The sequence below is a fragment of the Podarcis filfolensis genome, assembly GCF_964270895.1.
Source record: "Podarcis filfolensis genome assembly, chromosome: 8".
Taxonomy (NCBI): Eukaryota; Metazoa; Chordata; class Lepidosauria; order Squamata; family Lacertidae; genus Podarcis; species Podarcis filfolensis.
In genome coordinates this window covers 23,315,196-23,329,194 of record NC_139611.1, presented here as the reverse complement: position 1 = coordinate 23,329,194, position 13,999 = coordinate 23,315,196, and the positions used below count along the sequence as shown (strand labels likewise).

Sequence of the window (13,999 nt, the reverse complement as noted above, 5' to 3'; positions counted from 1 at the left end):
ACACAGTCAATCGATCAGTAGCTCAACTGGGTTCCACACAGTCACAAAAACAAATTAACCGAAAAAGCCTCGAAACCAAAAATGCAAAATAAATAGCAAAAGTGCAAAACTTAATCCGTTCTGGAAGTCCATTTGACTTTTGAAATGTTTGAAAACCAAGGCGCAGCTTCTGATTGGTGCAGGCGCTCCGGAAACAATAGCCGACAGCCGCATCGGACATTCGACTTCCGAGAAACATTTGAAAACTGGAACGCTTACTTCCGAGTTTTCAGCATTTGGGAACCAAGGCGTTTGAGAACCAAGGTACCACTGTGCATGTATTTGCAGTGCGGAAAGTCTGTTTCTCAGCAGCAGTGCCCCGCTTTGCAAACAAAAGAGCCCCAGGTTCAAGCCCCGGCATCTCTAGCTGGGTTGGGTGAGGCCCCGCCCAAAACCTTGGAGTGCCACTGCCAGTCAGTGTAGGCATTACTGGACTAGATGGACTATCTGGATGACTCCATCTAAGGCAGCTTCCTATGTTCCTTTACGCTAAGCAGCAAAATGTGAGCTGGCTGCATGCATGGCTGCACACACCCTATATATTTCGAGCACACTTAGAGCGCATCGTTTTCTCCAAAGAATCCTGGGAACTGTAGTTTGATCAGAGTGCTGGGGGTTATAGCTCTGTGTGGGGTAAACTACAGTTCCCAGGATTCTTTAGGCAACGTGATGTATGTGACTCACTTTTATTTTAACCTTTTCAAAGCTGGTGGAGGCAGCTTCTTTTCACTAAGCGTTTGGAGACAGGGTCAGAGATGGAGTAGCCACGGCTGCTGTTTCGTTTTCCTGCTGCTGTTTTGTGGATTTTTCTTTTCTTTTCGTGGGTGTTTCCAATGTATTTTACTAGAGTTTGGAATGATCTTATGTGGCTAGCCACCATGGGGAGCTCTTTGAGCAAAATATGGGTGGTATGTTAAAGAGAATGAAGTTGTATGGACAAGAGTTGGGGGCCAAAGCAGATGTGACGTTATGGGTGCCTTTGCATTTAACGTGCAAGTTTTGGGGGGGAATGCAAAAGCGCATCAGATGAGGCAGGGGATATACTGATAATTATCAGAATCACAACAGATATGGAAGGGGGAAACAGAGAGGGGTTCTCCCCACAAAGCAAGCAATACCTTCAGATAAGGGATTTTCATCAGGATTGCAGCAACGGTTATGTAGCCCTCCTGTCTGTTGCGATTCTGATCATTATTGCTATAACTCCCTTTGGCAGGATGGGGTATCTCCATCCCATGGGCCCATCTCGGAAAGCCCTGAGGCCATTTGTCAGAAACCACAAACCTCGCCTGCCCATCAGCTGACTTGGTTTGTGATGTCATCTGATGGGCAGGAGGGGAAGGTTAAACCCTGCATTGGATGCGTGCACCTTTTTCCCTTACGGAACAGATGGGGCACGTAGCCAACACAGCAGGATTTAACCCCTTTTTACTCAACACCTGATGGGCCGGGGTTTGAATCCTGCTCAGTTTTGCAAGATTCCATGCAAAAACAAAAACAAAAAAACCTGAGGACTTCAGAGCACCTTGCACCTGATGTCATTTGGGACATCAGTTGATTGACAGCTGTCACTTGTCAAATTTGGCCTCAGGAGGCCGATCCTGATAAGCTCCTGGCCCGTGGAGCTGAACAGGTTCTCTGCCCCTGCTTCAGAGTATATATATATATCCCACTCCTCCATGAAGATTACTGGGGGTTGTGCTAGATGGCCCCTGGGGTGCCCTTCCAGTTCTGTGATTCCAGGGATCAGACCTGAGACCTTCTGTAGGCAAAGCCGTTGGGCCACAGCAATGGAGGAAAGGGTTAAATGATCTTTACACCCCTACTGCTATTTGCATTTCTTAAACCTGCATGCTCAGTGCAAAAAAAAAAAAATGCATTGAACCTGCAGTTTGGTCCTTGGCTACTGGGTTTGCTGTTAGGTGGCCGGGATCCACTGCTCACTTCATTGTTGCCCTTGTTCCTCCTCCCTTCTCTCCCCACCCCCATATCGTCCTAGCAGATATTTGGCAAAGCTGTCTTCTGTGGGAAGTATCTCTGAGGAAGAGACCTGCGAGAAGCTGAAGGGTCTGATCCAGCGGCAGGTGCAGATGTGCAAGAGGAACTTGGAGGTCATGGACTCGGTGCGCCGGGGGGCACAGCTGGCCATTGAGGAGTGTCAGTTCCAGTTCCGCAACCGCCGTTGGAACTGCTCCATGCTGGACAGCCTGCCGGTCTTTGGGAAAGTGGTGACACAAGGTGAGGTTTCCCCCTTTTTGGTGCATTGGGCCACATGCAGAAGGTTCCCTGGGTAGTGGGAGGGCCATAGCTCCGTGATAGAGCCTCCCCTTTGCATTCAGAAAGTCCTGAGCTCAGTCCCCAGGCTGAGAGATACCCCTGTTCGACAACCCTGGAGAGCCGTCGCAAGTCGGTGAGCTAGATGGGCCCGATGGTCTGCCTTGGGGTGAGGCGTCTCCCTGTTTAAGCAAGCTTTTCTCAGAATCATGAGGACTGGTGTCTTGGCTTTTTATGAATAGAAAGCCCATGGCACAGTTGTAAAAGTACCTACTTTGCTTGCAATGGCTCCCAGGTCCAATCCCTGTCGTTTCCAGGTAGAGCTGAAAATGTCCCCTGCCAGAAACCTTGGAGAGCGGCAGTCGGTCAGTGTGGAAAATACGAAATAGCTGGACCAATGGTAGGCCTGGGCGATATATTGATATATCGCCCAGGACCAGAGTTCCTTCCTCCAGCAGTGCTCCTAGCAGAGGGACTCAGAAGCGGCGGCGGTTTCAGCAGCGATATATCGCGGAGTGAAACCGCCATCACACTCTGCCCTCATAAGACGGAGAGGGAGAAACAAGCTGTATCGGTGAGGTGCTGATACAGCTTGTTCCTCCCTCTGAATCCTTAAACTGCTCAACTGAGGAGTGTTCAGCTGCCCTTGCCTCAGTCGAGCAGTTAAAGGAGCCCCCAGCCCGGCACTGGCTCCCGCAAGCTGGCAGCAGGGTGGGGGCTCTGTGAAACTGCTAAGCTGGGGAGAGTGTGGTTGCTGCACCTCTCAGTGAGCAGTTAAAGGAGCCCTGATGTTCTTGCGGTTCACGCATAAGCGGCAAGAGCACTGGGGCTATTTCAGATGGGGGGCGGGAACCTTCCCTCCCTCCAGTTGAGCAGTGTGAACAAACTGCATTATCCCAGCCTGCAAGCCTGGGGGAAACTGCCTTGAGGTGAGAACTAGGCAGTTTCACCCGGTGTCTCTCGGGCAGAGGCCCATGCATCTTGTTTTTGCAACATTGCGGTATATCATCAAACCGTGATGTTTGGCTGGCGATGCACTGCAATGTTGAAAAGCTGATATCGCCCAGTTCTAAGCAATGGTCTGACTTAGGCAACAGCTATCCTATTTTAAAGAAGCAGGTTGATTAGGAGAGATGCAGACGTCTGGGGCATAGCAAGATTGGGGGGAAAATACGTATTGGTGGGAGGTATACTTCTATAAAGGCTTTCCGGGCCAAAGCGCGCCCCCCACCCCCACCCCCACCCCGGCCTTCAAGGTGGTGATTCACAGTTAAAATCATTTTTAAAATAAATAAATAAATAAATAAATAAATAAATAAATAAATAAATAAATAAATAATGCAATTCAATGTGGAGGATACGTAACTGACCAACCAGCCCAGCATTATGCATTACAAAGTTGTTTTTTTAAAAAAAAAATTATTTAATCATTTTTTCAGTACAAACAGCAACCACAAAAAACACATACAACGAAAACCACAATAACACTAATAACACAATTTAACAATTCAGATTTGAGTACTGATATACCTATAACTACACCTTTTTGACACTATTTCCCCACCTCTCCTGCCCCTACTTCCCGCCACTTTCCGCCTTATCACTTAAGTATTCCTTCCAGATTTCTTCATATTTATCCATTCTTAATTTGCGTCGATATGCAATTCATTCGTATGTAACTAGTCTGTCCATATTGTCAATCCATGTGCTCAATGGGATCTTTTTGCGGCTCTTCCAATTCATCAAAACAAGTTTCTTTGCTTCTAACATGGCGCGGTACATCCATTATTTTTTTTTAATCCCTTGTAATCTCCCACATTTTCGGTATATAATTTAGAATTAAATTCAGATCCCCTAAATAACAATTTCTTTTTATTACTCTTGCTATATATATCCTCACCTCGTACCAAAATGATCTTATCATCGGGCAGTTAATCATGATATGTACTAAGTTTGCATTTTTACTTCCACATTTCCAGCAGTTGTCTGCATTTCTTATTTCCTTCTGGCAAAGTTTTGCTGAGTCCTATGCATTACAAAGTTGAAGATAGGCAGGATTAATATCCAAGCATCTCCTGCCATTGTCCCTCTTGAATGAGGCTGGTGGGAATTGGAGTCCAGCAACACATGCGGGGCCACAAGATAGCGCCCCCCCACCCCCGCTCAGGAGTCTCATAGTTCAGGTGCGCTAGATACAGCAGCCAAGCAGGGTCCTCTGGGAAAGGGGCTCACAAGTGGGGCATGAAGGCAGCAGACTCCTCCGGTTGCTTGTTTGCAGCACTCTGGATTCCAAGGTAGACTGCACCTGGATTTGGAGGTTCTATTTCACCGGCACAGCTGATAGCTACCAAATCAGACCATTCATCCTCCCATGAATTTGTACAAGGGTTCAAGGGTCCAGGATTAAGGTCTGGGATTGGTTTGGGGGCATCCTTCAGGTGCTCAGTTATATACGCACACCACACACACAAAACAACAACCCAGAGGCCTCTGCCCTTCTCTGTGAACTGCCCCCCACCTTACAGCTACCCACCCACACTCAGGTTGCCATCCTCGCCACCGCTGCACCTCCTTATTTAACTTTCCTCCGGCCGTCTTCAGAGCAGGGCTGCAGATTTGTGCTTGCAAAGGTTTCGCCCTGGAAATGCCAGAAATACCAACGAGTGAAGTCGTCTCCCTCTCGGGCGGCCACAGAGCAAAACCCACGGACGCTAGGCCTGCTATTAACCTCGATTAACTCGGAGGTCGCTCGGTTGCTTTGAGTCTCTGGTGCCTGAGCCGTCCTGACCGCCGGGACATTTTATTTCTCTGCGCCCACCCCCCTTCCCAGACACCCCTCTCTCCTGTTGAGGCTCTGGGATTGGGGAGTGTGTGTGTGTGTGTTCAAGGGCATTTGTGTCCTTCCCTGCTGGCTGTTTGGGGCTGTGAGAATGGAGCAAAGGCCTCTCGGTGGAGCCTGTGCCAGGATCTTCCAAGACAGAAGGGTCTGTTCCAGTCTAACCACCCCTTGGCAGGGACGGAGTGTTGCAAGACATAATTGAGAACTGCTAAACCAATATTCCTCTTTCGTTAACTCCACCCGCATGCACCTACCCACATGAGGGTGACTGGGGGGGGGGGAGGTAGAAAGAAGAACACACACAGCCACCAACATAGCTTCACCTCTTCTTCTTCTTCTCTTCCTCCACCCCCTGCTTTTGCAAAGTTGCAGAGAGAAAGCAATAAGAGGAGTTCTCAGCCTGGCTTGGTAGATGTTCCCAGCCTGGGAGCAGAGCAGAAAGAGTATTAGAGAGGAGTTTGGACTCTACTGAGAGGAGTTTTGGACAGGGGTGTGTGTGTGTGTGTTTAATTGCTAGGCTTTAATTGGAACCGCACGGGTTCAAATACTGACGCAGCAAGTAAGCATACAGGCTGGGTCTGGAACCATGGTAGAGAAGGAAAGGTTTAAGACACAGGTAGGCAAACTAAGGCCCAGGGACCGGATGCGGCCCATTCGCCTTCTCAATCCAGCCCGTGGACGGTCCAGGAATCAGCGTGTTTTTACAGTGGTACCTCGGGTTAAGTACTTAATTCGTTCCGGAGGTCTGTTCTTAACCTGAAACTGTTCTTAACCTGAAGACCACTTCAGCCAATGGGGCCTCCTGCTGTCGCTGCGCTGCCGGAGCATGATTTCTGTTCTCACCCTGAAGCAAAGTTCTTAACCTGAGGTACTATTTCTGGGTTAGTGGAGTATGTAACCTGAAGGGTATGTAACCCGAGGTACCACTGTACATGAGTAGAATGTGCGCTTTAAAATGCATCTCTGGGTTATTTGTGGAGCATAGGAATTTGTTCATTTCCCCCCCCCCAAAAAAAATAGTCCAGCCCACCACAAGGTCTGAGGGACAGTGGACCAGCCCCTGGCTGAAAAAGTTTGCTGGCCCCTGGTTTAAGAGTTAGCAATTAACAGAGTTAGGCACTGTCAGAACACTCGTTTCCCAAAGCGGTCGGCATTGCCCACTGCCACCCCGTGTCGATGGGACTGTGCCAGGAGTGAAAACAGACCTAAGGTTCAAAAAGGGGCTGGCATGAAAAAGCAGCTCACAAGGTATTGTTGTTGACATCCGTCTGTCTTGAAAGAAGAAGAGTTTAGATTTGATATCCCGCTTTATCGCTACCCAAAGGAGTCTCAAAGCGGCTAACATTCTCCTTTCCCTTTCTCCCCCACAACAAACACTCTGTGAGGTGAGTGGGGCTGAGAGACTTCAGGGAAGTGTGACTGGCCCAAGGTCACCCAGCAGCTGCATGTGGAGGAGCGGAGACGCGAACCCGGTTCACCAGATTATGAGTCTACCGCTCTTAACCACTACGCCACACTGGCTTGCGGTGTAGAGATGATGGAGCGCGCCTCTTTGGGTGAAGTCAAATTGCCATGTTAACAACATCTAAGTGACCTCCCCAGGGTGCAAGCGTGGAGGTCCTGGGCTGCCCAGACAACAAGACCCCCCTCTCGGTCTCACTAATGTGGTCCCAAGGAAAGCAGTGCAATGTTTGGCACCAGCTTGGCTGCAGGAGTTGCCACAAGGAGGCGTACAAGGTGCCATCCAACCGTCTTAGGGAGTCCACTCCCAATTTGTGTTGGGTTTATTCCGTAGCCTTTTCTTCTCCCGAAGATATCCCGTGAGGCAGCGCAGGTTCAGATCAGAGTTTCCCTTCTCCCAGATGAACTACCTTCCCAGGTTGATGAGCCCCAGCTGCCCCTAGTTCACAAGGGATGCTGCAATACTAATTAATGAACTATGAGCCTCAGAAATAGAGTTTACTTCTTTTGCCAATGAGGAACCTCTGTATACGAATATTCCACAATACAACTGCATTTTGAGGCTGCTGCTTCATTGCTAAATAATTTGTGTGCAGGTGCAGAGTTTCACTTTTTTTTATAGTGTTGGAAGAAAAAATTATACCACCACCATTTCCCTCCTTCGAAGATATAAAAGCAAAGTGATTTGATGATTAATAGAAGCTAGTCATATACTGATATTTGTTGACTTTGTTTTATTTGCCTTCCTAAGAATTTGGGGCCCATAGCAAGCCCTGTTTATGGAAGTTTTTAATGTTTGATGTTTTATCGTGTTTTTAATATTCTGTTAGGAGCCACCCAGAGTGGGCCAGGGTATAAATTTGTTGTTGTTTGTTTGTTCATTAAGGGGCCAATGAACTCAGAGGTTTGGGTAATGTCTTTTTGTGCAGACTGAAGTTCTAGTGCCTTTTAGGAGCAATTCACCTGATGATGGTCTTCCTTGCACAGAGATGCAGTCCATGGGTAAAACTGAGGTTAAGTAAATAAATAAACTTTTATTTACTTATTTAGTTTTGCCCACGGACTCCATCTCTGTGCAAGGAAGACCATTGCTCGCCATGCTTTGTTTTGATTTCAAAAGGGGGCTGTGGATCTTTCTCCCAACAACAGCAATGCAAAGATGAACAGCAAGCAGAGAGATAAGCAGATGATAAACATGCAGGTTTTGTGCAGAACAGCTTTCGCCAGCTTGCTGTCCTCCAGATGTTCTGGTCTACAGCTCCTATCAGTATGACACATCTGGAGGGCACCAGGTTGGTGAAGGGCTTGTACAGAGCAATGAGCCATTTGGCCAGATCCGTGTAACGTGTAGGTTTGTCCCCCAAAACACTGCTGAGCTCCACTCACCCATGCACAGGTTATGCGCTAACTCATGCCTCTTTTGGGGGTTGAACTAGATCAGGGTTCCTCAAACTCAGGCCTCCAGATGTTTTTGGCCCACAGCTCCCATGATCCCTAGCTAGCAGGACCAGTGGTCAGGGATGATGGGAACTGTAGTCTTAAAACTCTGGAGGGCTGAGTTTGAGGAAGCCTGGACTAGATGATACCTTGGGTCCCTTTTCAATGCCACAATTCTATTCTTCTTTTCTGCTTTCTCCACCAGGGACACGGGAGGCCGCCTTTGTGTATGCAATATCCTCTGCTGGTGTTGCCTTTGCTGTGACGAGGGCATGCAGCAGCGGGGAACTCGACAAATGCGGGTGCGACCGCACGGTCCATGGGGTCAGCCCTCAGGGTAAGTACATGAGTGGGAGTTCAGGGGGTGGAGGTAGGACCACTGAAGGGGTGGGGGGCAGACAGCCCTCCAGAGCAGGGATATCAGGACATTTTCCGCTCTGCACCAAGTTTGTCGCATGCAGCGCTGTTTCCATTCCACCCAAAGTTGCGTTGTTTGCTGTGCTGTCTGCAGCGCCCAAATCGCGTGTTTTATGTAACTGCTTATGTAAATGGTGTTGCCGTTGTTGTATTTTAATTTTGTTTTTAAGTTGTAATCATTCAACTTGTTTTTATTATTGCTTGTAAGCCACTCTGAGCGCGGCCTTGGCTGGGGAGGGCGGGGTATAAGTAAAAATTATTATTATTATTATTATCACTCCACCCCAATCCCTGTACGTGCAAAGGAATGGCAATTACACGTCGTTTTGCAGACTGAAAGCAACAGCAGCAGCAGATGCTGGCTATTGTTCACTTGATTTACAGTGGTACCTCTGGTTAAGTACTTAATTCGTTCCGGAGGTCCGTTCTTAATAACCTGAAACTGTTCTTGACCTGAAGCACAACTTTAGCTAATGGGGCCTCCTGCTGCCACCGCGCTGCCAGAGCATGATTTCTGTTCTCATCCTGAAGCAAAGTTCTTAACCTGAGGTACTATTTCTGGGTTAGCGGAGTCTGTAACCTGAAGCGTATGTAACCTGAAGCGTATGTAACCCGAGGTACCACTGTATTTCCTTTTCGGATATGGGACAAAATAAGCAAACGCTGGCAATTTCTGTCCCCGTTGCCACCTCCACTGGAATTCTCCAACTTCCCTGCTCCAGATGTCACTGGACTACAACTCCCATCTGCCCTCACCACTGACTATGCTGGCCAGACCTGGTGGGAGTTGGTATTCCAGGATATCGGCAATGTGCTCTACATGGGGCTACCTTTGAAGGTGACTCGGAAATTACAAGTAATCCAGAATGCAGCAGCTAGGACCCTATAACACTGGTCCTAAAAGACCTACATTGGCTCCCAATACGTTTCCAAGCACAATTCAAAGTGTTGGTGCTGACCTTTAAAGCCCTAAACAGCTTCAGCCCAGTATACCTGAAGGAGGGTCTCCACCCCAATCGTTCAGCCCAGACACGGAGGTCCATCTCCGAGGGCCTTCTGGCTGTTCCCTCACTGTGAGGTTACAGCGAACCAAGTAGAGGCCCTTCTCGGTAGTGGTGCCCGCCATGTGGGGAACGCCTTCCCGTCAGATGTCAAGGAGATAAACAACTATATGACTTTTTAGAAGACATCTGAAGGCAACCCTGGATAGGGAAGTTTTTAATGTTTGGTGTTTTATTGTGTTTTTGTATTTTGCTGGAAGCCACCCAGAGTGGCTGGGGCAACACAGTCAGATGGGCAGCATATATATGATAAAATTATTATCGTCATCTGGAAGGCCACTGTTGGCGTAGATGAGCTTTTCTCAAACTTGGTTCCCCAGCTGTTGGTGGACTGCAACTTCCATCACCCCTAGGCATGCAAGGGGCAGTGTCACAATTCAAGGACACATTCAAGACATGCAAAAGCATCGTGGTGTGCACAGAACAGGGCCTCTATGGGGCGTCTCCTGAGGTGTTGCCTGGGGGAGTCCTGAGGGCCAGATAGAGGCCTGGGGGGCACATTTGAGTTTCCCCACCCCTGCCCTGTAGCCTCCCAGAGGAGAAAGATGGAGGGAGTCCCTCTCTTGCCATTGGGCTGCAGCGCTGTGGAATGAGTCATGCTGTCCTCCCCACTTAAGTGCTGCCCTTTGTTTTCCTTTGCCTCCTTGCTCTAGGCTTCCAGTGGTCTGGCTGTTCCGACAACATTGCCTACGGAGTGGCCTTCTCTCAGTCCTTCGTTGACGTCAGGGAGAGGAGCAAAGGGGCTTCCTCCAGCAGGGCGCTCATGAACCTTCATAACAACGAAGCCGGGAGGAAGGTAAGAGCAGCAGGCTTGTGTATCTTGCTTCCCGGGGTGTTGAGCAGCCACACACTGCTTCCTGTGCTTGCTGGCTTTTGGAAGAGAACAAGTTTCTAGCCCTTAAATCTGCAGAGAGAAACTTGAACGTGTGGGAAACAGCTGGTCAACCTTTTCAAACGCCAGAGGAGGAATGAGCACTCTGTGTTGCCCTCCTCTGTGCATTTGAATCATCTCATCTCTTTCCGGGCCCCAAAGCTTTCCAGCCAGCAATGGCTGATGGGAATTGTAGTCCAACACATAGGCAGGGCATCAGGTCAGTTAAGACTGCGTTGCCCTACCATGTCACTCATGGCCAAGTGAACAATGCAACGTTTAAAAAAGCTTGCAGAACTGGCAAGAAATGAAAATAGCTGCCATGTTTGGGGGGGTGTCTTCTGTCTTTCTGTGGACAAGCATTAGCAGATGTGGACTAAATTTTACTCTCAGTACATTTGGTATATTTCATTTCTCCACCATCAAGGGTTGGGTTTTGTAAGAAGGAACTTGGGGTGTCTGGAGGACTGGAACGGATATACACCCAATGCCTGAGCCAAAAATCCACCGATATCGGTAATCAATAAAGTTGTGGCCCTTTCTAATCCAGAACATTGTCTGCTTGAATTTATTAATCAGACACTACTGGTGTGTTGGGTATGCCACTGTGATTGGGCCTCAAACAAACAAACAAACAAGCTTCATGTTGAGTTCCCCCACTTTTCCTCTCAGAAAAAAGTACTTCCCCCATCCTACTCCCACTGACATATGGGTAATGGATATCACCTGCCTCAAAATCCTAAAGTGTTTGCAGTTTGTGTAATTCCATTTACAAATCTCTTTCCATGAAATATCTTGAAGCCATTTCACACAAACACAAAAAACCCATTAGCAATAAAAGCAGTTTCATATATAATTTAAAACAACAACAATTAAAGACAGTTGAGAACATAAGAAGAGCCTGTTGGATCTGGCCAAAGGCCCAACTAGTCCGGCATCCTATTCTCAAAGTGGGCAACCAGGTGCCCTTGATAGGAATCCCGCAAGCAGGATCTGAGCACAACAGCACTAACTGCCTAACTGCAATTCCCTGCAACTGGTATTCAGCGGAGGTTGATGATAGCCAATTTAATAATAGTAATAATTTTAATATATATAACCCGCCCATCTGGCTGGGTTTTCCTAGCCACTCTGGGCAGCTTACAGCACATTGTGCCTAGCAGCCATTGCTAGCTTTGCCCTCCATGAATTTGTCTAATCCTCTCTTGATCCAAACTGGCGGTCATCACTGCCACCTGCAGGAGCATGTTCTGCTGTTGAACCATTAGCTGAATGAACTTGCCCTGAATCTCCCAACATTCAGCTTCCCTGGCTAGCCATGCCGCCTTGATGTGTTGTTGTTGTTTAGTCGTTTAGTCGTGTCCGGCTCTTCATAGCCCCATGGACCAGAGCACGCCAGGCACTCCTGTCTTCCACTGCCTCCCGCAGTTTGGTCAGATTCATGTTTGTAGCTTCGAGAACACTGTCCAACCATCTCGTCCTCTGTCGTCCCCTTCTTCTTGTGCCCTCCATCTTTCCCAACATCAGGATCTTTTCCAGGGAGTCTTCTCTTCTCATGAGGTGGCCAAAGTATTGGAGCCTCAGCTTCACGATCTGTCCTTCCAGTGAGCACTCAGGGCTGATTTCCTTAAGGATGGATACATTTGATCTTCTTGCAGTCCATGGGACTCTCAAGAGTCTCCTCCAGCACCATAATTCAAAAGCATCAATTCTTCGGCGATCAGCCTTCTTTACATCGTCTTGATGTAAGACATCACAAATGTCAGGCATGTCCTCATTGTCATCGTTTGCCGCTTTCTTGTTTGTGTCTTGTTCTATGGGGGGGGGGGCACGGAATTAAAAAACGAAAGGAAGAAAGGAACGTGTTTGTAAGTAAATGAATTTCTGCTCCTTCCCCACCCAGGCCATCCTGAACCACATGCGGGTGGAGTGCAAGTGCCACGGTGTGTCTGGCTCATGCGAGGTGAAGACCTGCTGGAAGGCCATGCCCCCCTTCCGCAAGGTGGGCAACGTGCTGAAGGAGAAGTTTGACGGGGCCACGGAGGTCGAGCAGCGGAAGGTGGGCTCCACCAAGGTGCTAGTCCCCAAGAACTCCCAGTTCAAGCCCCACACGGACGAGGACCTGGTCTACCTGGACTCCAGCCCCGACTTCTGCGAGCACGACTTGAGGAACGGCGTCCTGGGCACCAGCGGCAGGCACTGCAACAAGACTTCCAAGGCCATCGACGGCTGTGAGCTGATGTGCTGCGGCCGAGGCTTCCACACGGACGAGGTGGAGGTAGTGGAGCGCTGCAGCTGCAAGTTCCACTGGTGCTGCTTTGTCAAGTGTAAACAGTGCCACCGCGTGGCAGAGATGCACACCTGCCGGTGACGTGGGCAGAGCAGACTCCGTGGCCAGAGCAGGGCCCAGAGACCGCTTCTTCGGGGTTGCCCCGCTTGGGAGACGCTTCAAAGGGAAACAGATTTTTTTTTTAAGGAAAAATATTTAAAAGTTCCAATAGGGATTGTCTTTTTTATTTTTCAACGTCGTCATTGTCCTCTTTGGCCTGCTGTATTTATTGCCCAGAACCAGAAACCTTTCTTCCTGGCTTGGGGGGGGGGGGCGGGGGTGAAGGACAGGGGTTTGCTCTGCTCCATGGTGCTGAGGGGAAAAGTGTGCCCCCCCACCTGCATCACCCGGAGACCCTCCTGCCTCCGCCTACAGACCTAAAACGGAAAGGAAAGGTCACGCCTGGAACAAATCGCCCTTTGCAACAATGCATGTTTGAGACTAGTGGCTGATCCTGGAAGGGGGGGGCAATTAAAAAAGAAAGAAAATGTGGTGTTATAGAACGATTTTGGATGCAACTGCTTTTCCACCAGGAAGACGTTGGGGTTGGGTTGGGGGGCGTCTGAGGCAGATCATCTAAAGGGCAACGTCCCCCTTCTTTCCTGCATCTCCCCACATAATAAACGCGGGGTGCAATCTGCCAAGACATCTTCCAGGACATGTCTCGTCAAAATGAACTCTTGCATCACTGTGGGTCACTTCTATGGGGTTTGTGCAGAATGAGGTTTGCGACCTGTGAGTCACAAGCCCTTGTAGCACTGTTCGAAACTCCCATTGTTCTAGGCGCACTTTGCAACAGGGAATTTCATTAGTGTGAGCAGTTTCTGAGTGCTGGGCACTGTACTGTGCCTAAGATTTCAGATTAAAACTGCAGAGCTGAAGGAAAGGAGGACCTTTTTCTGCCTCCCCACTTCCAGCTACTCTCTGAAGACTGGAGAAGAAACCCTCTTAAGAATATTAGGGGGGTGGGCAGGGGAAGGACCAGACCATGTGAAAAATGAACATAATATTTTAGCTGCGGTTCATTCATTTTCAGCTTTGTATTCTTGTTATAAAAAAGTGCGCCTAGACATGGTGCCCATAACCTAGGTGTAAGGTGCCATTAAGCTCCTAGCTTTGATATCTCAGTTTCTAACACTGCCTTGTAGATAAGCTTCCTTATCTCCTCCACCCCACCCCGACTCCCAGGGCTATTTGTAATACTTGCTGGGGGAGGGGGGTTAATCTAAGCCAGGACTCTGTATGTAGATCACATGTGGGGAACCTTTTGC

General features: G+C 48.7%; 1 protein-coding gene across 1 annotated transcript in view; it reads left to right on the top strand.

Annotated features, from left to right (window-relative positions):
• The window catches only part of WNT4 (Wnt family member 4), a 53,511-nt gene extending 40,135 nt beyond the window's left edge, over window positions 1-13,376 (top strand). Inside the window, exons 2-5 of the mRNA XM_083628899.1 lie at window positions 2,042-2,277; window positions 8,256-8,387; window positions 10,182-10,324; window positions 12,303-13,376. Of these exons, the coding sequence (XP_083485025.1) occupies window positions 2,042-2,277; window positions 8,256-8,387; window positions 10,182-10,324; window positions 12,303-12,770 (979 nt within the window). The 3' untranslated portion in view covers window positions 12,771-13,376. The remainder of the gene's footprint in view (window positions 1-2,041; window positions 2,278-8,255; window positions 8,388-10,181; window positions 10,325-12,302) is intronic.
• Window positions 13,377-13,999: the final 623 nt, after the last annotated feature.